The sequence below is a fragment of the Electrophorus electricus genome, chromosome 6 (genome assembly GCF_013358815.1).
Source record: "Electrophorus electricus isolate fEleEle1 chromosome 6, fEleEle1.pri, whole genome shotgun sequence".
NCBI lineage: Eukaryota > Metazoa > Chordata > Actinopteri > Gymnotiformes > Gymnotidae > Electrophorus > Electrophorus electricus.
Window position 1 is genome coordinate 23999251 of NC_049540.1, and position 25283 is coordinate 24024533.

The 25283-nt window shown below is 40.6% G+C and overlaps 1 protein-coding gene across 2 annotated transcripts in view; it reads left to right on the forward strand.

The window, feature by feature from the left end:
* The window catches only part of ank1b (ankyrin 1, erythrocytic b), a 106552-nt gene that overhangs the window by 63264 nt on the left and 18005 nt on the right, over positions 1-25283 (forward strand). For both annotated transcript variants that reach the window (XM_035527016.1, XM_035527017.1), the window contains exons 2-23: positions 15006-15107; positions 17553-17651; positions 17809-17907; positions 18028-18126; positions 18253-18438; positions 18802-18900; positions 19074-19172; positions 19522-19620; positions 19907-20104; positions 20197-20295; positions 20552-20650; positions 20844-20942; positions 21096-21293; positions 21479-21577; positions 21724-21822; positions 22189-22386; positions 22929-23027; positions 23514-23612; positions 23887-23985; positions 24330-24422; positions 24656-24728; positions 24973-24993. In XM_035527016.1, the coding sequence (XP_035382909.1) occupies positions 15006-15107; positions 17553-17651; positions 17809-17907; positions 18028-18126; positions 18253-18438; positions 18802-18900; positions 19074-19172; positions 19522-19620; positions 19907-20104; positions 20197-20295; positions 20552-20650; positions 20844-20942; positions 21096-21293; positions 21479-21577; positions 21724-21822; positions 22189-22386; positions 22929-23027; positions 23514-23612; positions 23887-23985; positions 24330-24422; positions 24656-24728; positions 24973-24993 (2455 nt within the window). The remainder of the gene's footprint in view (positions 1-15005; positions 15108-17552; positions 17652-17808; positions 17908-18027; positions 18127-18252; positions 18439-18801; positions 18901-19073; positions 19173-19521; positions 19621-19906; positions 20105-20196; positions 20296-20551; positions 20651-20843; positions 20943-21095; positions 21294-21478; positions 21578-21723; positions 21823-22188; positions 22387-22928; positions 23028-23513; positions 23613-23886; positions 23986-24329; positions 24423-24655; positions 24729-24972; positions 24994-25283) is intronic.

A 25283-nucleotide genomic window follows, 5' to 3' on the forward strand; every position in this document is an offset into this window, starting at 1 on the left:
GCAGCACTCAGCATGCAACCTTAGTTCTCAGCCTGCGATACAGCACCCAGCATTGGCCAGTTGGCCTGCATACTGCTGCCTTTTACTAGCAAGTACAGAGGGTACTTAAGGAAAGATGAAAGTGAAAGTGACTGTGAGGGTGTGGTCAAGCATTACCTGCAAAGTGGATTGAGCATCAGGGTGAACCAGTGGGTGATTACAACACTTCACCATGTCTTTGTCCACTATCCCCCTCCCCTCCACTACTCGTCAGTCTGTCTTTCTGTGTACTTTGCTCACCACAGTTCTTCTGTCTCACCAGGTTTCACACAGGGCAGAATTTGTCTGACAATTTAATGGGCATGCAATATCTGGAAATAATGGATTGCATTTGTTTTGAGCATTCTCTAGCTGTTATTAGTTTTCAGCAGTGGAGAATGTTGCATGCTGTTCTTTAGCATGCTATAAACTTCTCCCCTATGCTCTGACAGGGAATGTCTTATGCTGGATGTCTATTGCTGGATTTGAATTGGGCTGGTCGTTTGCATGTTATAAGCATTTTATTTTTGTGTGTTTTTGTCATACCCTGAGAAGCTTATTCCCTGCAAAAACTTGGTATCAAATAACTAAAGCCTTGCTACAAGACAGTATGCCCAAGTTTGCAATAAATTACGCCACACAGAAATATCCCAGTTTTTCAATTAAAGCTTACTGTGTTTGTGTCCAGGTGTTGATGTTGTGGATATGAACTGAACGCTGCACGTCTCAATTCACTGCACGTCTCTGTAACTTCATGGAGCAAGTTGTGCTATTGGGAGTGCTCCTCTAGATGATGAAACCTGGTTTAGGTCACCTTCATTTCTCACTTCAACTCTGTCACTCCTAATCCTCCCCTGCTCCTCCATATTCATCCCAAGTGTCAGAGGCTTTTGCGGAGAGCTTCCAGCTCTCAACAAGCCTCTAATTGCTGTAGTTCTTCCTTGGTGTTATGCCCACTGCATGACATTATTTTTACCTGTTGACCAGTGTAAACAAGATCTAATGGTTCTGCCAAAACGATATGGAAGTGGCCAGAAGGGATTAGTTATGTGAGATCATATTACAATGTACATTCAGGCAAAGGAGCTTGGAGTAGTCTTTGTGTGTGCAATAGGAAAACAAGAAAGTTCTGATCTTTTGAGCATGTATGTTCTTCCGAATGAGGAAAAAATATTTTTTACACAAAATGCGGCTTAAAAGCTAATTTGTTTCTGGTTATTGCAGTTTAGATAAGGGACATAGATATGCCTGTGAAAAACCCATATAAAGATTTATAACCCACATGAAGGATTACAAGTACATTTGTAGAATATGGGAGTCTCAAATTATCCAGTGTGACTTATACATTGATCAGTATTAGTGCTTCCTTTAAATCAAACCCATAACATTGTTGTTGCTAGAACCATGCACTACCTGGAGTACCAGATGAGCTGCAGGAACACTAGCACTAAACCTGTCAGAACTGCATCATCATGGCAGTCATATCTGCATGTAAATATTTAATTGCGTCTGTGTATTTATGTGTAGATTATTTTGGCTCACTGTTTGACCTTTCCTGGGTGTGTGTAGCTGTGCATGTAGGACCGCTGCTCAGTGAGACAGGAGTCCCTGCATGGTGAAGAAGAGCCCTGCTGGTGCATTATTGCATCCCTGCTGGCTCAGCCCCACACACAGCTCTGTGGGAGACTTATCGGGTCTCTCCTAATCCTCTCCTGACCACTATAATTCAAAAGCCTTTCCTTATCACACAACACACATCATACCTGTACATTATCGTAAACACTAGACTCCAGTGTATATTGTTATATTTATTTTTAACAGTGCACTGCACTTGAGAACACACTGCTCAGTAAAGGCAACTCATTTTTATTGTAGCTGTTGGGTCTAAAGCAATGTTGTGCAGTGCTTTAGATGCTGCAGTCCTCTAGCAGTGACAAAGACACAGCCTGTCCCTGTTAGTGGTCCATCAATCAGACTGAGATACACAATCCATGACACTCTCTTCTTCCTTGTGGCTTCAGGAGCTCTAAGAAGGCTGTTCTTCACCGCACAGTCCACTGGGGCCATGCAGAAAACACCTATGGGGAGAAGGCTATAATGACTTAGCATATGACTTCTAGCCGGCCACGTACACTTCTCTTACAGGGCATGCACGTTACCTCTATCAACACTATAATATTATATAATATCAGTCTTTACAGCGACAAAGGAAAGCCTTTTTTTGTGTGTGTGTGTGTGTGTGTGTGTGTGTGTGTGTGTGTGTGTGTGTGTGTGTGCGTGTGCGTGCGTGTGTTTGTGTGTGTGTGTGGGTGTGTGTGTGTGTGTGTGTGTGTGTGTGTGTGTGTCTGTGTGCAGGTTTGTCTGTCAGAAGATTTGCATACAATTATAATTCTTCCCTCTATTCACTTTGTCCCCTAACCCCTCTCTCCCTTTTCTTCTGTACTCCTTAAGTAGCTCATGACTGATATAAATTTTCTCCCTGAAGTTTGAAGGTGTGTGTGTGTGTGTGTGTGTGTGTGTGTGTGTGTGTGTGTGTGTGTGTGTGTGTGTGCGTGTGTGTGTGTGTGTGTGTGTGTGTGTGTGTGTGTGTGTATGTGACACAATAATATATTTAAGTGCCACAGTAATGTATTTGGTGTGTACCCATGTGTTTGTGCATGTGTGTGTTTAGTTATTGTGTACTTGGACATCCTTCAGTGTGAACAGGCATGCAGTGTGAGACATATGTCATAGTCTACATGGTGGCAGAAGAACTAGGAAATCATGCAATGTGTGTGTTTGTGTGTGTGTGTGTGTGTGTTTGTTTAGAACATGAGTAAATGACTCAGCTCCTTGAAGTAGGTATCTTGTTATATGTTCTGTCCAATATCCAGTACATATTTATTGCTGTATGCTGTCTGCAGTTTTTATGCTTTCTACTGTGTAGGATTGCAATTTCATTTAATATTAATTTCATCTATTTTTTGGATAATACTGAAAGCAGTGTGTGTGTGTGTGTACGCATGTTGGTGTTTGTAGTGTGCAGTGTTCATTCTTGAATGTGTCAGCTTTAGGGAGCTTTTATAGTTCTGATTCCTGACATGAGTGATTTTATAGTCAGTCAGTCAATGTCACAGGACATGTCTACAAATCTTTCACATTGTGTGTCCCAGGGTGGATATTAGTGATCTTTGATCAAGAAACACACAAAGTGAAGTTTTAGTGCTCACAATCAGGGGGGCATGCATTTGTTCAGCATAAACCATCTCCAAAGAAGGAACTTCATACATAAATTTTAAAGGTCCTAACATGGGTGTTATCACACTCCATTGGTAATCAGAGATAAAGAAGACTAATTGGCCACTAAAAGAGATGGTACTTCATTTACAATATGATGTGATATTTTATTTACATTTCTGCATAGTCACAAACAGGTGGGTTGCTACTTCCTTCCTTCCATCAATCCATGCATTATCTTTATTCCAGTGTTGATCAGATCTAACATACAAGGGCGTACTCTATTGCAGCCATAACATGAATTGTTCAGCGTTACACCTAGGCATTAAAAAAACCCCAAAAAAACCAAAAAACAAATCTAATGAAAAAACTAACTTAAATGAGTAAAACAAAAATAATATATGTGGTTCTTCTGCTACAAAATACTGGTTAACTGATTAATTGTTACAAAGAAACAAGACAAAGAAAAGTGTCAGTATAAAATGAATCATACATATGCTCAGTTAAAATAGTAATCACGCAAATAGTAGAAATAGTAGAAATTTCTGCATAATGCTGATATGGTAAAGATATTTGTATTGTTAATGAAATGAACAGTCATTCAACCAAACTTGTTGTATCATAGGCATCTGGATATGGGAACAGATTTGGATAGTCTATATCGTTATAGTTATTATTAGATCCCTGTGTGAGGATCAAGTATTGCTGCTTGAACATGACAGTAACATCCATGATGCAGGGTAACAAACAAGGGAGGACTAATACAACACAGATAACCAGTAACACAATCAATAGATAAGAATAATACCTTCCAAAAAGATAGTGTAACCAACTGATGGGGCCTCAGTCATCTGTTATTAGGCTAGGCACAATATTTATCATATGTTGGACCAAATCAGTGATGTTATCACTGTGGTTAGGAATGTGAAAACAATAGCTGGTATTTAACATTTTACAGACACCCTCTTCCTTGGCTCTGAAGATATCGAAAACTAAGCAGTTTGGTAATACTGCTGCTATGATTTCCTCCAGTCCTTCTGAATTAAGGTGATTGCCAAGGCAGTTGTATTTGTTAAGTCCTGTAAGGCATAAGCAAGAAAGTTAATCTTCTTGAGAGTGGCTACAACATCACTAAAAGGGAATATGCCATATATTCTGCTATTCGTGTATTCTGCTGTTGTGTCCTTTGAGGACCATGGGTCAGCTAAAACAGTCATTCCATGTGAGCATATCTCCTGGTGAAAGCCCTTAATTTCTTTTTTGAAGGATTGTATTCATCAAGGACTTATGATACGTCGAGGGATTAGAGTCAAATATAGCAAATCCTTGTATAACTATTTCAGTATAGTAACATCCCTCTCAAGTGAAGTTCCCTGGGATGCTCGAGAGCACTCTATTACCACAAACCCATGACGATTCAGGGACAGAGTATAGTTGATTTATTGGACACACACCTGGTGTCCAACTTGTACGTCTATATGTTTGGGAACCAAGCACATTCAGAAGTACACTCTGGGTCAGAGCTGACATTGATGTATTGAGAACATGAAGACCAGCTTACAACATGGCCAGGCATGTTGTAATAGCAGGTGTCTCCCTTTATCAAGGCTACCCTAAATCCATTAGAATACATTTTTTTGGCATCAAACATTTTCTCTGGCTCTGGGGAATAGGAATATGGCTAGCTGTGGAATCAAACCCAGTACTGTTCTTCCAAATAAAATGTATTATATTAATAAAATAATATATGAATGAAATATAAACATATCACTACTAGAGTCCCATAAGTGTCTATAAGTCTAGCCACATAGCCTCTTAATACAACATCCAACTCTTAAGTTCAGTATCATTAATTTAGACTCAAAACTCTATACTAGAACATCTTGGTCCATTCATTCTGTTTCTGTCTAAGCTGAGTGTGCACCCTGCAGTCACAGATACCAGATCAATAGACCTTGTTGCACATTGACTTATTCATTATACATTACTCTTATGTACTTTGTTAGACCATGACTCAAGATGTTATTGGTTATTTGTATTGCCTATGGATTTCCAACCTGCCACAGTGGTGTACATTTGATAGAGGTATTACACTCTTTTAGGATGTGATACTGATGGTTGTTCAGAAGGGGTCAGAATGCTCTACTTGCTGAGAAGAAGCACAGCATGAATGAGCTTCTCTACCTCATAGAATATCTGATTTAAAAGATGACCAATTTGTCTATGTTTAATTTATTTTAATCAGCTTAGTTAGTCATTACCCAAACCCTGGTTTGCTGCATTATATAATAATAATAATAATAATAATAATAATAATAATAATACATTTCAATTGCACAGTACATTTTCATAACAGTCATATTTGACAGTGGTCACAAAAATAAAAAAAAAGTAAAACTGTGAATAAAGTAAATTAGCAAAAGTGGTGGAAGTGAATCAATAAGAAAACTAAACAAAAAAATAAGGTAATGAAATCTTTATTAGTGTAAAATTAATTACTGGGTAACTGCGCAGTATGTCTTTAATTATTTTCTTCAAAGCAGCTGTTGAGGTCTTTAGAAAGGGAGCTTATTTCAGCCCCCCTGAGAATTCATATATGTCAGAGCTACCCTTGGATCACTGAACAGGAAGCAGGGTGTAGATATTTGCTGTTTCTGAAGCAGGAGCAGTAGCAGGAGAGAGCTAAAGGCACAGTGAAAGCTGCCGTGGTTCCACTCAACTTAATCTTCTCACAACTCTGCCGCTTACCTGCCCAAATAAGGAAAGGGATGTGCACAGAACATGTATTGTTAGCCTCAAGACATAGATGGCATTGGACTCAACATTTCACATGTCGTTGTCACGGAGAGCTTGCCTCCGCGAGTCACGTGGTTTGGCCCACCACGTGCAGTGGGAGGATCTTGTTCGTAACCACACCTGCACACACCTGTATTGTCTTAGTGTTTGTGTATTTAAACTCTTGTCATTGTGTGCAGTGTTGTCGGTCATTGTTGAGCTAGCTTGTTAGTGTTAATGTTAAAGTTAAATGTTCTTCTCGTCATTGTTAAATGTAGCTGTGTTCATCGTGTTTGTTTAATGTTAACCGTATTGTGTTCATGTTCATTGTTTGTAATGCATGTGAGTGCCGTTGTCTTTATGTAGTAATAAATGTTTGTCCATGTTGCTGGAGCCTGTGCATCCTGCCCCTCGCCCTTCGGCACTCGGGCCACACACATTACAGTCCTAAAGTAGTCCTTTTCCCCCATGGATGTTTCAGTTTGTTTGTTTATTCATTTAAGAGAATTATACATGGTTGGTAGACTCATACAATAAATGACAGAACCTCAGTCAGAACCTCTCATAGCATATTTAACCCCTCATGATTCATGTAAAAAATATCTGTATTTCAAAGATGGGTTCTAACCTGTATGGTCAATCACATAATTAGAAATATGCAAATTGCTTTCATTTGTGCCTAAATGATATGTGCACGGGACATGAGTGCATTGGTAAAGATTAATATGAGCAGTGATGTAATGGGGAAGAACACCAGCACAGAATGATGAGAGTTGGAAACGTTCTACTAAGCCTGCTTGACAGCAAGGTCTTCTGAAATCTGCAAAATATTGAAGCGGAAGAACAGACTACTGCAGTGTGGCTGAGAAATGTTTAATGCTTCTTTAAAGGAGAGAGGGAAGCTAATAAGACGTGAGGTATACACCGGTGAGAGTGTGGAGATAAAGAGAGAGAAAAGAAGTGATAGCTTTAATGAAGGCAGGGTGATAGTAATCGCTAGTGTGGCAGATCAAGGGTTAACGTTCCCCTGGGTAGCCTATTTAGCTTTAGGCGTGGTTAGTTTGCTGGCTGATCACCTTATTAAATAAGGGGTGCTGTTGGGTATAAATGCCCTGGTGGAAAGAGCATTGCATCATTTGATCTTGAGGAGTTTCCTGGATTGCTGCACCAAGAACTTAGTATGTTGAGAGCACTGGGTGTCATAGTCACTGTCAAGGCAGTGAGTTCTCTGTGCTGAGGGTATTAGACACTATAGTTGGTATTAAGGCAGTTAGTTCTAGGCAGACTTGTCACTATTGCAGGTATGTGGCTGTTTAGTGCATGTATGCTTTATATCATTTTTTAGTTCAAAGTTGTTTAGCTTGTCTTTAATTAGAGTATGCTAGAGCTATGGTGTCCTAACGTGGACTACAATGCTGTTTTTGTCTTTCCTTTTGGTTTTACCTGTTTGTCTTGCCCTTTTTGCTTCCTCTGTCTTTATGCTGTTTTGCTATTTCATTTAATTTTGTCATGTTCGGTATTGTTTTTTGTTATTGTATTTCTTTCTGGCCATTTCCTTTATTGTAGTTAACGTGAATTATAATCCGACATGCTTGTATGCTCCTGACTGGAATAATTCTCTCCCAAAATGATTGGAGGGTTGGCTTCTGGGCTCTGTCTTATATTTATGTTTGCCTATTGTGTTTTGTTGTTATTAGGTAATGAGCTGTGTGTCCTCAGTGGTGCCCCCTCCCACCACCACCTCTTTTATGTGATTGTAGTGTTAAATGAGCCCCGGAGAGTTTGCCTCCTCAGAGTAAGGCTCAGCACCTACTTGATGTTAGTTCTCTCCTGATATGAATGGTTTTGCTTCTATAATTAGCTAACATTTTAATTTGTGGAATAAAATTGAATTTTATTAAATAGATTTTAAAAAATTATACATTTGAAACTTCTTGCCCTCTGTTCTAATGAACTTGTAATGTGTGATGAACAGAGAGAGTCGAATGCAGTAAAACAGAATATTTTAATCCGATAAGGGCAATCCAAGTCGTAGACAAAAACAGGCAGTAGTGAATAACCAAAGTCAATCCAGTAAGGCAAACAAATCCAATAGGAAACAAGCAAAAAGGGTAATCCAACAATACAGGCAAGGATCAGAGTAACCAGAGAAAACATGAGATAATAACCCAAATGCTCAGAAACATTAGACAGCCAAACAGGACTTCACAAAGACTGAATGAACATAGTGGGTTTATATACACAGACACAATAGGATAATGAGATACAGGTGAGACTAATAATCTGGAGACTGGGAATGAACAGGGGTTTTGTGGGTAACGTAGTCTTTGGAAGTTAGTGCCCTTGTAGCAGATGTGACTGAACTTCTGGCCTTTTTTAGAGGTATTTTCAGTTCCTTTGGTGAAGTTCCCAAGCTGGTGTACTCTGCTTTCCTTAAAAAAACAAAACAAAACAATATAGGAATATTGCACTGCTTCACGAGGCTTCATTCTAAAGCCTCTTCATTCTTATTGCAGACTAAATCTTCACAACAGAGTATAGCAGTGTGTTGGGACTACGAGACTGTGCAAAAGTAAGGCAGTATCTAGTTTCTAATGGATTGCAGACCCAGTGGCTGAACACACACCATCGATATTTCAATGTTTGCTTTTTAGCATATGATTATTCAGTCATGCATACATAACTTTGTTTATTCATTTTTGTTTTCTTATCTTGAAGGTCCTCTGCGCTATAAATGCAGAGGTTGAATGTTTATTATATGCAGAAGATAATGTTTTCAAACGTACTTTGTATAAATCCAGGTAGGAGAGTACATGTGAGAGGATAGTAATGGAGACACACAGCGTGTGAGAGACTGAGTGAGTATTTTCATGTAGAAACACAAGGACATGGCTGAATAGTTAAAAATGCTCAAAATACATATCCATTAACCCTTGAATTCAATGAGAGAGCTCTCCAAATACAATGTATTCCTAAGAAAAATAAATGATAAATTCTGAAAATCTGAAAAACATCAAACATTACATATTATAGATGCTTACAAATATTATAATACATGTTGATTTTATCTGGGACATGGTAGATATCATTTAAGAATTATACATATGTGTATCAGTAATAAACTGCTAACATACACAGTTATGAACATCCACACTAGAAACGCATCAATATTTAGTCAACTCTGACTCAAGGGTACTTCTTGGTACTTTCATTGATTTTACATTCTGTCTAGGTCAACAGAGGATTTCTGCAGGCTATGGTAATTCTTTAGGGAAATTGGCACAGGCCAACTGACAATGTGACAATACTGACCTTGTCTGCATTTGTTCAGACGACTTTGTGTTTTTGGCCTCTGCTGTTGTCTGTTCCTATAGGTTACCATACATGGGTAAGCTGATCTGCTCCAGGAAAATTGTATATATAGCCTTTATTGTAATAAAGATGCAGATAGATGTGTGTGTGTGTGTGTGTGTGTGTGTGTGTGAGTGTGTGTGTGTGTGTGTGTGTGTGTGTGTGTGTGAGAGAGAGAGAGAGAGAGAGAGAGAGAGAGAGAGAGAGAGAGAGCCTCTGTTAAACTATTTAGGTTCCTTTTTTGCAGAAGTGGGTCTTAAAGTAAACCCAGGAAGATTCATTACTGAAATACATCACAGTCACTCCACTGGAGCTGAGCTGTTCATGACGTTTGTGGGGCTATTTTTAGTTTTTGTGGGGGGTGGGGGGGGGGGGGGGTTGATGGGATGGTGTGTGTTAGTCTCTGTGAAACCATTTAGGCTCTTTTTCTGCAGACGTGGATCTCAAAGTAAACCCAGGAGGATGAAATGTATTACACTCTTTCTACTGGTGCTGAGCTGTTCACTGTCTGTGTTTGTGTGTGTGTGTGTGTGTGTGTGTGTGTGTGTGTGTGTGTGTGTGTGAAAGAGAGAGAGAGAGAGAGAGAGAGAGAGAGAGAGACAGAGAGAGACAGAGAGAGAGAGAGGGTTGCCATTGTTGGGCCCCTGAGCAAGGCGCTTAACCCTCAGTTGCTCAAGTTGTACTCAGTCATAATTGGAAGTTGCTTTGGACAAACGTGTCAGCTAAATGCTGTAAATGTAAAAGATATATCAGATGTGAATAGTTAGTCTACCTCCATATGATGAATACATCTTAATTAACTGCCAGTTCTCAATCTCTCTTTGGATGATGTCATGAGACTATGATGAAGGTTACCAGAAGGATTGATAATTCTTCCACTACCACTTCAGGTTAGGCAAATAGTTAGCTATAGTTATCTCTCTCCTCTCTCTCTCTCACTCCCTATCTCTCAGTAGAGCTGAACAGATTAAGGTTGAAATCTTCCCCTACAAAATGTGAAAACTCTTCAAAAATATATGTCATCAGTAGTCCTTGATGATTTTTATATAGTCAGACTCAGTGAGCTGGACATTTCCAATATGCTGTCCTCAGCTGTGGTGATCTCTCGTGTCATTTGTGTCACTATGGGCATTTTTTTGCAGTTGTCTGCAGCTTACAACTTTGGTTAATCAATTGGTCACCAAATAAAAAAAGGACCACTGCTTCATTACCAGGCTACTACAGGTGCTCTGTAGGCAACCCTGCCAAACTGCACTGATATTACAGGAGTGGTAAAGTTCAGCAAGCTCACTGCTGAACTTTTTTTAAAATGTCAAAATGTGAGAATCTCATGCACAAATCAGCAATTATGAGGTAAGATTGGCTAGCTAGTCAATGAGACACCGGTATACTACTAATGATATTTTTATGCTTGTTATGACAAAAACATCAATCTAAGATCATACAATGGTTATCATAATTTTTTATATCTTTATTAACAGAGAAAATACTAAACATTTGTGGGTTTCTTTGATCGCTTACACAGCCATCTTTGCCAGTGATTTGCAAGACCTGAGAAAATTCTCTTTGGAGTGTGCCTCTGAAAAATATGCATTTTGAGGGCCACACAGCCCTAACACTTCACCTTACTCTTCTATGTCAACAAAACTCAGGATACCCTCCCCCAAGCATGAATGTGCAAACTGGAGGGCTAAGTGATAGGGCAAGGGGTGAATTGGGCGTGTGTATTGTTGAGCGATAAGGAGGCGGACGTTTGTGTGGAGAAGAGCGAGATTTATTTAGGCCAAATCCAGAATCAGAGTCGTTAAGGCAGTCCAGGGTCAAAGAGTACAGGGATACATGATTAACAAAACAAACACACAGAGGCAAACAGGGGAAGCAGGCTACAACAAAGACTAGGGAAAACTCAGGGCTAAGAAACATGGAGTAGAAACCAACACATTCACAATCACATAAACGCAACCATTCAACATAAACACAATGAAGCCTAACACATTCAAATGAACAGCCAAAAACACTGGGATCCAGACAGGGTTTAGATACATGAACGTAATACTAGAAATGAGGGACAGGTGTGGAAAATCAAACGAGGGGAGGAGAAAACGAACCATGGAACAGAACAAAAACACACAAGACAGGGAAAACATGGAACCCGGAACATTGGAGGGACTGATCTTGACAGCATGGGTGCAAATTTTCACAAGGGCCCTGCTACTTAACTGACTTGTGTCTTAGACATACATTGATATCTACCTTGTCATAAACGCTTGCAAGATTGTTTAATTTCTTCCAAATTCACAACTTCAGGGGTCATCAGTTTGCTAGGGTGTCTATTTTGGAGACTTTAAAACCTAATACTCAGTGTCCATACTCTGCACCCAAGCTCATATCCCACACAAGGACAGTACATAGCTGAAAGATGGTAGGAATGCAGAGTACTGATGAAATGAGTGCATATCAGAATTCGATTACTTTGATTAATATGAAAATTGCTGATGAAAATATCAATTAACCACTTCACTATCACACCAATTCACATGGAGGAGCATGCTTAAGATTTCAGTGTGGAATAAAATGCTCTGGTAGATTTAGGAACTGGTTGTTGTGTTTTTACCCTTCTTCTTAGGCATGCACAATCCAGCACTGAAATATTTAATTTCTGTCTCTTCCTTATTTCACTTTGTGACACTGTCTACCTAAACAAAACACACATGATCTAATGGAACAATTAGCACAAGTCAAATTCCTGCCATTGTGTCTCTGTAGAATGGACTTTATGGTCACTCAAGCCTTTTACCTTGTTTCAGGGTTCAGTATGACAGTTACTCATACTATTGTCATACTAGTCTTTGTTCTGAAATGACCAATAGGATCAAAACAGCAGGACGACAATGTTTTTATATCCTCCTCCCACTTTCACACTAATATTCTTTTGAGTCTCTGGATATGGTCATTTTTAAATTGCTGTTATTCTGTTGTTACTAGACATTGTACCACTAGATATTGTACTTGTCACAAATACAAATGAGTGTTTGTAGATCTAACTGCAATAATTTCATGGTGTGATTCACTGTGTGTTACAGAAGGGCATGCGCTTAGGGGCTGTAATCCTGTTTTAAAATACGCTCACAGAACATTGAAGAGTGCAAACAGCCAGGCCTGCTGTCAGGTTAAATCATCACAAAATATATTATGTAGAGGCAATGTGACTTTATTTTTCAGAATATGGTAGAAACCTTCAATAGTGGGAAATGAAAAAATGACCAATGTGAAACTAAGTGGGATTTGAGACTTTAGAGTTTAGAGGAGTAATTCTGAATGATAACTGTTGGCTCTAATATGTGTGTTTCATCCCAGGGAGACTTGGCCTGATATTTGGTGTGAGTTTCTGCCCAGCCGTAAGCTGGGAACGTAATTAAAAATGTCTACTCAAATGTAATAAAGCTAACTCAAGACTCAAATTTCCAGTAAATCAAGCATATGGTTTGTGATGTGGTAAATTAGTATTCAAGAGTGAGGTATTTGATTAAAAATTGTGCTAGTATTTGCACTTTAAATATTCTACATTCTGCTAGAGGCTGACAAAATCCATCCTAGAAAAGAAAGATACTTTGTATACAATAGTAATAAGATACATAATACATAATAAAATTGATAAATACAGATACATAATAAATTTGATAAATAATAGTTTAGAAGTCTAAATGAATTGAATGTCTAATTGAAAGAATTAAATTGTTTATCATCATCTAAGTCTCAGAATCCATTAATGTCTACATATTCTGCTATATGCCAAGAAAGTAATAACTATGGCTTAGCAAACAGTATTGCAGTGGATGTGTCTTTCAGTATATAAGATGTCACAGGCAGTACCACTGGTTGACTAGCTTGCTACATGATCCCCATTATCAAGAAAGGACTTTCTCCATTATAAGAGACTGAATTATACATTTATAAGGTAATGTGTTTGGGTTATATAATACCAGGAGCAACACCATTCATGTTTACATTTTACAGCATTTAACTAATACTTTTATCCAAAGCGACTTACAATTATGACCAAATACAACTTGAGCAATTGAGGGTTAAGGGCCTTGCTCAGGGGCCCAACAGAAGCAACTATGTAAGGGGAAGCAAGGGCAGTTACTGTGGTAGAAATCAACCATGTTTTGTTTTCAGCATATGATTACAATGGAATGAGTGTTCACAGGGATTACACATAATGATTATGAACAAATTGCTGAAGAGAGCAGTCATGTGGACCTATTCAGAAGCAGAAGAGAGCTGGTAGAAAATCAATCTCGGCCAGTAGTTAGCAGGAAACAGACTAAAATGATATTCTGTGGTGATTTTGGTGTTGCTTCTGGGAAAATGCTAGATATAGTGATACTGCATTTGATCATGGAACACACACACTTACACACAGAGTACTTTCATTGTGATGAAAAGAGGAAAGCTTTTTCTCTGCTGTCAGCAGGAAAGCGTGAGAAATAGGATTACTAAATTACTTTTGCCCCTTTTGCATAGTATTCCAATCACATCTTCACAGGAGGATATGACAGCCCTGAGCAGAACCTTGAAGATTTGATAATACAAAACGGCTCAGTCTCAGAAAAATCTATGGTTCCGTATGCATGCAGGAATGGAGGCACTTCAGCAATAACTGCTTTTAAGCCATGGCAAAGTGATGCTCACCATATCTGTCTCATGGAGTTTCAAAGAAGACATGATGGACACAGCTGAAGCTGTGATTAAAAGCGAAATTATTTATATGATGCTTCTGACAGATACTCCACTATGTGAAATTCTGTGATTTCCGTAAATACTTTAGGTAAAAGAAAAACACATGGAGTGGAAAAATAGGAAAGTTAGAGAGCTTACACCAGTATTCCACTGGGAGATGAAGCAGCAAGAGATCAAAAGGTATGTGTCATGACTAGAGAGAGAGAGAGAGAGAGAGAGAGAGAGAGCGAGAAAGTTGCATACATTTCTAAATAAATGTTGCAAATAGAGACTTTGTGGTATGTGATGTGTGTGCTGTGGTTACAGGCAAAAAAAGAATGTAAAAAGATAATAAAAATGAATAAAAATTTGAAGAATTTAAATACTGAGCCTTCTCCCTATAGTGTGAATAAGTCCTGTTCTTATTTTATAACATATCCATAATAAAGTAACATAATCTTATAACATGCATCCTAAAGTAATGTGTTTTTATCACAGGCAGTATTAAAGGATATCGATAAATCAACAGGATGCTGGTAAATCACTATGTATTTTAGTAATGAAGTTCAAGAGTATGTATGTTAAACCTGAGAACTGGATATCCTATTAACTGCATGCTAGTTGATAACCGAAGGGTTTTCTGAGCTGCAGTATGTTTGGCCCTTGAGTAGTATATTGAGTCTGTCATGTTGTGTCTGATGTTTGCTTTACACACAGCCCAGCATGCCTTATCAGTACCAGCTGTCCTCAGAGCACCCTGATCCCAGTCACTGTGCCCGCAAATCCTAACTGTATAAACAATTCTTCTGCCTCACAAAGATATGAAGTAAGCAACCCTAGCTATGCTTTTTGTCTATTTATTCTTCTTTCTTTCCCTCTCTATGTCTCTCTCTCTCTCTCTCTCTCTCCTCTTTCTTGCTCAGGCAATTGCAGCAACCGGTTTTTTGCGGGCAACACGCTCAGGTAATGTGGAAAAGGTTCTGGACCATATCAAAAATGGAATAGACATCAACACAGCCAATCAGGTAGGAGCTGACCTCCAAACGTCACATACCGCTGCAAATCTGGCCATGTGGCAATTCTGTTCTAATAGCTGAAATAATCATTTTATTAAATGAAAGGAGCAGTCTGATCAAATGATGACAATAAAGCTTTGCCCTAGACTCTTTTAATTAACTTTAGGGAGTCAAATAAAAATGTTCATATTCACATATTGTAATGTCAAGTTATGGATTTACTGACTTGCATTTAACATTTACATTTACATTCACAACATTTGGCAGATGCTCTTATCCAGAGCAACTTAAAAAGTGCCTTATTTTAACAACTGTATGTACGTATGTGTGTGTGTGTGTGTGTGTGTGTGTGTGAGTGCATATATTATGTATTTTCTGGGTCTCAGTGCAGCTGTGTTTACTCTATCATTGCTGTGGTGTGTTCTGTGCCATAATGAGTAAATGGCTGTAATTAATGATATCAGCACGTCTTCTTTTCACAACCTTCTCACTGGTCATGGCTTGGCACTGGCTTGCATCACGTCACAAGGTTGAGGCTCAGAATAGCTGATTCTGGTGCTGAACAATACCTATGCTTAGCGCTCAGAGATGAGTTTGTAAATGGGCTGCTATGTGTTTGGCTGGCTGCCAGCAGTCAAAGCAGTGGTAATGAACACCCACACCATATGCCTGCAGTCTGAGTGCACACACACACACACAGACGCACACACACTTACACTCACACACACACACACACACACACACACACACACACGCACACACATATCGAATTCTACAGCATCTCAGTGCATCATTCATAGAAAGGCTAATTCTAACTGTTAAATAAATTAGACATTAAAGTAACTTGGTTTTAGGGCTTAATTATATGTAGAGTTTTCCATTAAAGTAAATATACAAAGGAAATGTAAGAATACATAGTTTGAGTTTTCTGAAATGTTCCATATTTATGAGAGCTGAAGGTCCATAGTGACTGAGAAGGTGATAGTTATAAGCGACATGGTTATAACAAAAATATAGTATATAGATATAGATATAGTTATAACAAAAATATAGTATATAGATATAGATATAGTTATAACAAAAATATAGTATATAGATATAGATATAGTTATAACAAAAATATAGTATATAGATATAGTTATAACAAAAATGTAGCATATAGATATAGATATAGTTATAACAAAAATAAGCGACATAAGCCAGCAAAAATGTAGATTTGAAATAAAATATTGGTTATAGCTTCACAACTATTGCATTAGGTACATATGAACTGACATTGTTGTTACTGGAACTATATCTGGTTGTGAGATGAAAGCCTGAGTGCTATTGGTGTTGCTAGATTTTGAAATGAGCTGGAAGCAGGCTGGCAGGTCTAAGAGAGAACTGACATAAGCATTAGTCACATATGTTTGATGAGGTAGAGATTTTTGCCACTGTTAATAATGGTTTCCCTTACTGTCAAGAAATATGCCATAGTGATCTGTTGATCTCCCCTCTGTTCAGCTATAGAAGATATTTTCATTATTTTAAGGTTAACACTGGATAAGGTAAGTAAGAATATTATACCCCTGTGTTAAAAACTATAGCTGCATATCTTTCAAAACAGTGAAAGTGATATAATTTATTTAATAAAGCAGGCTGCTTAAGTTAGAATCTAAACAAATGACTAATTAAATTGTTCTGAACAACTTACCCACTGAACACAATTTGTTTTCTTTGAGTTGATTATCACTACAGCATTGCTTTGTAACCTGCATCGTGTTACGCATGTAAAATCACATCCAGCACTTCAATGTTTATGGCAAAGTACCCATGGCACCTTTGCAAATATGCACTTGAGGAGTGAAAAGAAAAATGAACAGACTCAATTGCTGTAAATTTCTAGAATCCTAATGTCTAGAATCCTAGACAATGATCTTCTAAAACTGTAAGACTTTATAAATTTTCCCCAGTCCCCTCCACCTTTCTTTCTCTCTCTCTTTCTCTCTCTCTCTCTGTCTCTCTCTCCTCTTTCTCTCTCTCTTTATGTCTATGTGTGTCTGACACAGCTGCAGTATGGAGCTCTTATCTGCTGGGAGAATCTGCAGTATGTGGAGTCCAAGTTTTGCTATCTGAACAGAGCCCCAGATGACCAGCCCGAGCCCCATGCACAGTACCTGTTAGAGCACAGTGTTGCCCTGGTTACCAGTCAGCCCCTCCCACCCAGTGTCTGCACATAAAACAGGCCTGTGCATACGTGTAGCTCTTCCAAGAAGCTAGCACGCCTCAGCTCCCACAAAAATCTTAATGAGATGCCACACTTCCATGCTCAATTCACTCCTATAGCTGGATATTTTTAGCTCATATCTCTCTGAGTGTCAGACAATAGATAAACGAGATAGAGGTAGAGGTGTAGATAGGTCTATTTACAGATATAAGGTTTTAAATGGCTCTTGATTGTCCTCTCGTGGGCAGAATGGACTTAACGGGTTGCACTTGGCTTCGAAGGAGGGTCATGTTAAAATGGTGCTGGAGCTGCTTCACAATGGGATTGACCTGGAGAAGACCACAAAGGTATCATAACACTTTTAAAGCATCCAGCATGAAAATAGTGGAACAAATGGAAATGCTACCATGAAAATGAACAAAAATAACAATGTTCTTAAGCAGTCGACTCGATAAATGTTTGTCTGACATTTTGATAGTGTATTGTTGTCACTCTAACTCACAGAAAGGGAATACTGCCCTACATATTGCTGCACTGGCTGGTCAAGACAAAGTTGTTGCTGAGCTGGTCAACTGTGGCGCCAATGTTAACGCTCAGTCTCAGGTCAGCCGCTGAAAGTCTCAGACCACAATACCAAATGTGCCTCCAGGCTAAGTCTTGGCAGATATGATCCAGACAAGGTGTTGATGTCTGTTTTTTTTTTCTTTCATCTTACCTCTGCAGAAAGGTTTTAGTCCTTTATATATGGCAGCACAGGAGAACCACTTGGAGGTGGTGAAATTTCTGCTGGAGAATGGAGCCAATCAGAGCCTTCCAACAGAGGTGAGTGACAAAGCACATGACCAGTAACATGGAGAGGGAAGCCCATCTACTCTTTCCCTATATGTTCACCTATAGGTTCCTATAATAACTATCTTTATTTCTCCACTGCCCTCTGGGCTGTATCAGGATGGCTTCACACCCCTGGCCGTAGCTCTGCAGCAGGGTCATGAGAATGTGGTAGCCCTCCTCATTAACTATGGGACCAAGGGCAAAGTGCACCTGCCCGCCCTCCACATCGCCGCCCGCAATGATGACACGCGCACTGCAGCCGTGCTGCTGCAAAATGACCCCAACCCAGATGTTCTCAGCAAGGTAGCATGAGCCTGTGTATGGGAGTGCATATGCTCCCTCATATGCAAGGTTTACTCCATGAAGGGAAACATGGTGAATTAACAGCAATGATGACAATATGAAAACCAATTAAACATTAAGCACTCACTGTACAAATACTGATGTGGATACAAAAGTTTGACATAAAACCACCTGGTGCTTGTGCATGGTATCATAAATACTCTCATATCTGTTTTTCTGTTGCTTAAAAAGCTGTCATTTTAAAGTGTACTCTCTCTCTCTTTCCCTCTAACTCTCTGTGTTCCTTGCACTCCCTGTCTTTCTTTATCAACCTCTTCCTTGTTTCCATTCCCCCCCCCCTTCCCTCATTTTCTCTCCCTGTAGACTGGCTTTACTCCACTACACATTGCAGCACATTATGAGAATCTGAGTGTTGCGCAACTGTTAATAAACAGAGGAGCCGATGTGAACTTCACACCAAAGGTTGGTGCTGCTTTCCAGCCTTGCGTGACCATTCTCTTCCTGGGATTTTAAGCAGTCACAGGCATGCTACCCACCCCCTACATCCGCTCCTCTTATACACCTCTATCACATGAAGCCAGGGACTAACAACTCTCCTATTCTGTGTCTCGTCGCCTCTATATGGCTACTCTCAGAATGGCATCACGCCATTGCACATCGCTGCCAGGAGAGGGAATGTGATTATGGTTCGACTGCTTTTGGACAGGGGGGCACAGATTGATGCCAGGACAAAGGTACTGTATTCTTTTTGCTTATGCCTCACACACTAGGACACACAGTCTCATACTGATGGGTTATTTATGCCTAGCTTGCCAAAGATGACCTATTTATCCCCTCATGGGAGAGTATCAGGTTAAAAAATGGATTTGAACACCAAATGGTACATTTTAAAAATTAATTTAGTAACAAGGAATACATGCTTTCTTTTGGCATTATTATCCACCAGGACCCTCTAGGACTATACTGTCAGCATGTAACATATGAAATATTTTATGCCCAGAGGAACTCCAGAAAACTAGCTCAGTGGTTGTGTAAAGGAAGATCGCACTAAAATATTTCTTTAACCGCGTGTCTCTCTGTCAGGATGAGCTGACCCCGCTGCATTGTGCAGCCAGGAATGGCCATGTGCGAGTGATAGAGATCCTCTTGGACCAAGGAGCTCCCATCCAGGCCAAAACTAAGGTGATTCAGCATTAGCACCACATGTGACCAATGGGGCCATATGGCCCTGAGAAGACATAATGGTCCAATCTTGGGTGTGCCTTATCGAAGGTTCTGTTTTGCTTATTGTATATGGATTAGGTTCCCAGACCAAGGTCACATCTAATCTTGGACTCAGTGTAACTATAAGTAGATTATCTTCATTCAGACAGCTGACTCCTGATAGATTAGGTGTCCTCTTTGTTTGAAAAGCCAAACACAAGTCTGTGCTTGGCTGATCGGGCCTATCGCCGCTCTCTTTGTGCAGAACGGCCTGTCTCCCATCCACATGGCGGCACAGGGTGACCATGTGGACTGTGTGCGACAGCTCCTTCAGTACAACGCAAACATCGATGACATCACCCTGGACCACCTGACGCCACTACATGTAGCCACGCACTGTGGCCATCACCGCATGGCCAGTGTGCTGCTGGAAAAGGGTGCCAAGGCCAACGCTCGTGCCCTGGTGTGTTGCACTCTCTTCTCACCTTCTCCCTGCTCTTTACTTCTCCCTGGTCCATGGGTGGGTTGTTTAATAACATGTCTTTGCTCTCTCAGAATGGCTTCACTCCTCTGCACATTGCCTGCAAGAAGAACCACATGAACTCCATGGACCTCCTGCTCAAGCACTCGGCATCTCTAGAGGCTGTGACCGAGGTCAGATATCACTCATATTGCTGTGTCTGGGATAGAGCAGTTACTGCTGCATAACCTACACTTTTAATATTTGTTTTTGTGAATATTTGTGATATACCTGAGAAAATTTTGTGAATATCATATTACTTTTCAGAGTAATTAATTTACATGTGGTTTGACAGCAAATTGTTGTTCTTTCATCCTTTTTACTGACTTTTGACAGTTTTTAAGTTCTGCTCAGCTTTTCTTGATAGGTGGATATGTTGTTCTCATTTAGTCTGGTCTGACTCCACTCCATGTGGCTGCATTCATGGGGCACCTCAAAATAGTGAAGAGTCTGCTGCAGAAAGGAGCCTCTCCCAACGCATCTAACGTGGTGAGCATGTTCCCAAACCCCCAGCCAACGGCACCCCTGCGACACAAGACTACTCTGCCAGACTATGTGCAATCTAAGCAATTCCTGGGAGTACTCTGTTAATAACTAAGGAATTAGTTATTATCAGAGGACTCCTCCATGGGTATTCTGCCAATGCAGTGGTCTCTAACTGGATCTCAATGTGTTGTTGTAGAAAGTGGAGACTCCTTTGCACATGGCAGCTAGGGCAGGGCACTGTGAGGTGGCTCAGTTCCTGCTGCAGAATTCAGCGCAGGCGGATGCTAAAGCTAAGGTAGGCATGTGCCAACACAGCAGGAAGAGGGCTACAATTACACAATCATACTCTCACTCTCTTAGAACGGTTCATAAACATCTTAAACATCTTAGTACATTTCATAAACACAAGACATCTGCCATTCTGTCTCTTTTTGTCTGGTGTCTGCAGGATGATCAGACACCACTGCACTGTGCAGCTCGTATGGGTCATAAAGAGATGGTGAATCTGCTTTTGGATCATAATTCCAATCCTGATTCTGCTACCACAGCTGGGCACACCCCTCTGCACATCGCTGCCCGGGAGGGACACACCCAGACCATACGTATTCTCTTAGATGGCAATGCCCAGCAAACCAAGATGACCAAGGCTGGTCCTCTTCTTCCATTCTTACCTCTTTTATTTTATGTCTTCCTGTATCCTTTATGTTTGTCTGTTGCCCTTCTTAGTTTAACCTTCTTTGTTCTTTTTGGATTATAAGTGGCCCCTCTTACCATTTCATCTTTTCTATGGCATGTGTGTGTGTGTTTGTGTGTGTGTGTGTGTCCCAACAGAAAGGGTTCACTCCACTACATGTGGCATGCAAATATGGGAAGGTGGACGTAGCAGAGTTGCTTCTGAACAAAGGATCCAATCCAAATGCAGTAGGAAAGGTATTGCAGTCTCCCACACTGCCCCTACACCAGAGCACTTCTTTGACTCTCCCTGTGTGTGTATTTGCATTTGTGTGTATGTGTATTTGTGTGAGACACACAGCATCAGCTGACTAAGAGTATGTGTCTCTCCTCTTTCCTTGCAGAATGGACTGCCCCCTCTGCACATAGCTGTCCATCATAACAACTTGGATGTTGTCAAGTTACTGGTCAGCAAGGGTAGCTCTCCACACAGCACAGCCCAAGTGAGACATACACACACACACACATACACACACACACACACACACACACACACACACACACACACACACACACACACACACACACACACACACACATGGACACATACACATAGACACATACTCTTGTATATGTATATTGGTGCTGGATCTCCTTGCAAATAGGTCATATTACATAATACTCCACCTTACAATCAATCTAAACCTGAAATATGTATGTTCACAAACATATACATATACGTTTGCAAACATATACACTAATCACAGCACTGGGTTTGGGATGCCAACAATGAAGTCCTCACTTCTATTAAGAATGTCTTTCTGTAACTCCCTGTCTCTCTCCCTCCATGTGTGACCCTTCTCATCCAGAATGGTTATACTCCCCTGCACATTGCCGCTAAGCAGACCCAGCTGGAGATGGCTAGCTGTCTGCTCCAGTGTGGTGCGAACACCAATGCGGAGTCTCTGCAGGGGATCACTCCCCTCCACCTGGCCGCGCAGGAGGGGCAGCCTGACATGGTGGCCCTCCTCATCTCCAAACATGCCAATGTCAACATAGGCAACAAGGTCTCATCACACACTACCCTGCTGATGCAGGCTTTATGGATTAGAGAGTGGGTTATATAGAGCCTTATATAGAGCTAATCTAAATCAGGCACATCATTAGAAACACCTACCTGTTACCACTTTATTATTTACTCAAGACTACTGCAGACTGGATATTTTATGGTTGGAGGACAATTCTCAACACATCACTGGCATGTGGCATAGGGGCACAGCAGTGTTGTTGGGTGTTTTAAACCAGTGACATGTCACTCATATCACTGGGTTAAGAGTGGCCTGCCAACAGTCCTATGGACAAAAACTGACCTGGAGCTGGAAAATGGCTAACACTAAAAGGATCTGTGCATGGCAACAGATAGACTAAACACATGTTAATATATTTGTTCAAACGTATTAATGCAGTATACCTGATATTATCTGACATTATTATAATCTCTCTCTCTCTCTCTCTCTCTCTCTCTCTCTCTCTCTCTCTCTCTCTCTCTCTCTCTCTCTCTCTCTCTCTCTCTCTCTCTCTCTCTCTCTCTCTCTCTCTCTCTCTGTAGAGTGGCTTGACTCCTCTGCATCTAGTGGCTCAGGAAGGTCATGTGGGCATTGCAGACATGCTGTCAAAGCAGGGTGCCTCAGTCTACACAGCCTCAAGAGTAAACACATAAACACCTACACACACACACACACACACACACACACACACACACACACACACACACACACACACACACACACACACACACACACACACACAAACGCATGTACATGCCTACATTTTTCTGCAAGAGATATCCCTACATCTACATCTGCAACGGCGATTGTGCAAAAGTCCCACAGTGTTAGTGAACTAGGAGGCTTTTAATGATCCTCACTGCAATTTGGAAGTGATAAAGCAGGAGCAGCTCAGCTTGGACCTTTGAACTCTTGTCATGCCCTTCCTGTTCCTGTGGTGGATTGTTTCGTCTCTCAGTTCAGCTGTGCAGTCATTGCTTCTCTCTCCTCTCTGGATGCCTCCAGGGACTGTGGGACAGAGCCAGACAGTCTCTCTCACACTATTTCTTTCTTTCTCTCAACTATCAACCCATTTCTCTCCTTCTATACCACTGTCTCTCACACTCGTGAACCCTCCTCTCTCTCAGCTGGGATACACCCCCCTACATGTGGCATGTCACTATGGCAACATAAAGATGGTGAAGTTCCTTCTTCAGCAACAGGCCCATGTGAACAGTAAGACCAGAGTAAGTCAACCCACATGGCTTCATTACAGCAGCTTATCAAACACACACGTACGGCTGGGTTTATGGCCACAGAAAAAATTAGCAGAATTTGGAAAGGAAGTAATAAGTGTAATTAACCTATGCTCTGAAACAAGGAACATTAGCCAGAAACCCATCCCATAATCTGTTTGCTAAAACATTTTTCAGTCTGAAATCTACTGTGACTGTGACTGTATGCAAAGTGCAACTGCTTAGCTGAGTCATGTTTGGCTTCTTTCCTCTCCCTGTCTCTCAGGTGGGCTACACACCTCTTCACCAGGCAGCCCAGCAGGGCCACACAGACATTGTCACCCTGCTCCTGAAACATGGTGCCCAGCCCAATGAAAGGGCAAATGTACGGACACTGTTCACTCATTTGCCCCTCTCCCTACTCTGTAGAGACCCTACAGGCCTAACTCTCAGCTGATCACCTAACATATTTTATAAATAAAGAATACATCAGAATACATTTTTGGTTGACTCATTTAATATTTTTAAGTCTATTTTGCTGCATTCAGTGTGTTCACAGTTAATCAAATCAGTTATTGTAATTCTGCTACAATTGAGAAAGCCTGAGTATGAAATGGCTACTGGAGGCACTTTTATTATTTAGAAGAAAACTGCTGTGGTACTGTTGTGGGTCGTTATCAGATGCACACATGTGGTGTCTAACTGTGAGTATGTTTTTATCTGTGTCAGAACGGAACTTCACCTCTGGGCATTGCTAGACGGCTAGGCTACATCTCCGTCATTGACGTGCTTAAGCTGGTGACTGAGGAATCTGCATCCATGGTGAGAGCCAATTCTTGAAATATATGCACTGCAGGGAAGTTGCCTGATTGTATTCTGAAGTCTCTTTAATAGTTGAGTGATGTGGTGTTATCACTATATATCTCTGCCGATCTTGTCCTCTCTGGTCACTCTTTGTCACACTTCTATTTTTTCTCTTCTGTTTTAAAAAGTTGCCTCTGTCTCTCTGTGCCTCCCTTTCTCTGTGTCTCTCTCTATACCACCACTGCTCCAAGATCTCAGCAGAGAAGCACCGCATGAGTTTCCCAGAGACGGTGGATGAGATCTTGGATGTGTCAGAGGATGAAGGTTGGTAATGCTGACTCCAGTGGACTTGTGCTCTCAGGCTGACTGTAGGTGGTGTTGTGTTTAAGCAGTGGTTCTCTTCAGCACCACAGCCACACTGACACTCCGAAGGAGGACTCAAAGACTAAAGGACTGAAAGATGCAGCTGGAACACATAGCACCCAGTGCTATACATGTAATACAGTATCACTGGCTGTTATGTTAGCAATTGTTATGCTGAACACTGGTCTTTCCATCTCTTCTCCAGGAGTTTCACAGCTATCATTAGGTAGGAGTGTGTCTCTCTCTGTGCCTTGGTTGTGCAGTCGTCGGTGGTTCGTGAATGTGTGCATTCATCTCAAGCACTCTCATTTCGTGTAACGCTGAGTTTTGACCTCTTTGCTTCAAGATCTTTTGCTCAGTGTTATGATGTTGTTGACTCCACATTGCCATGCGACTTTTTTTTTGTTAGCACTAACATTTGTCTGAGGGAAACATCATTCACAGGATTGCATAATAAAGTTGAATTTTAAAAAGGGTTCTCTCACCACTGGAGTATTAATAACTGAAAAACCCTGA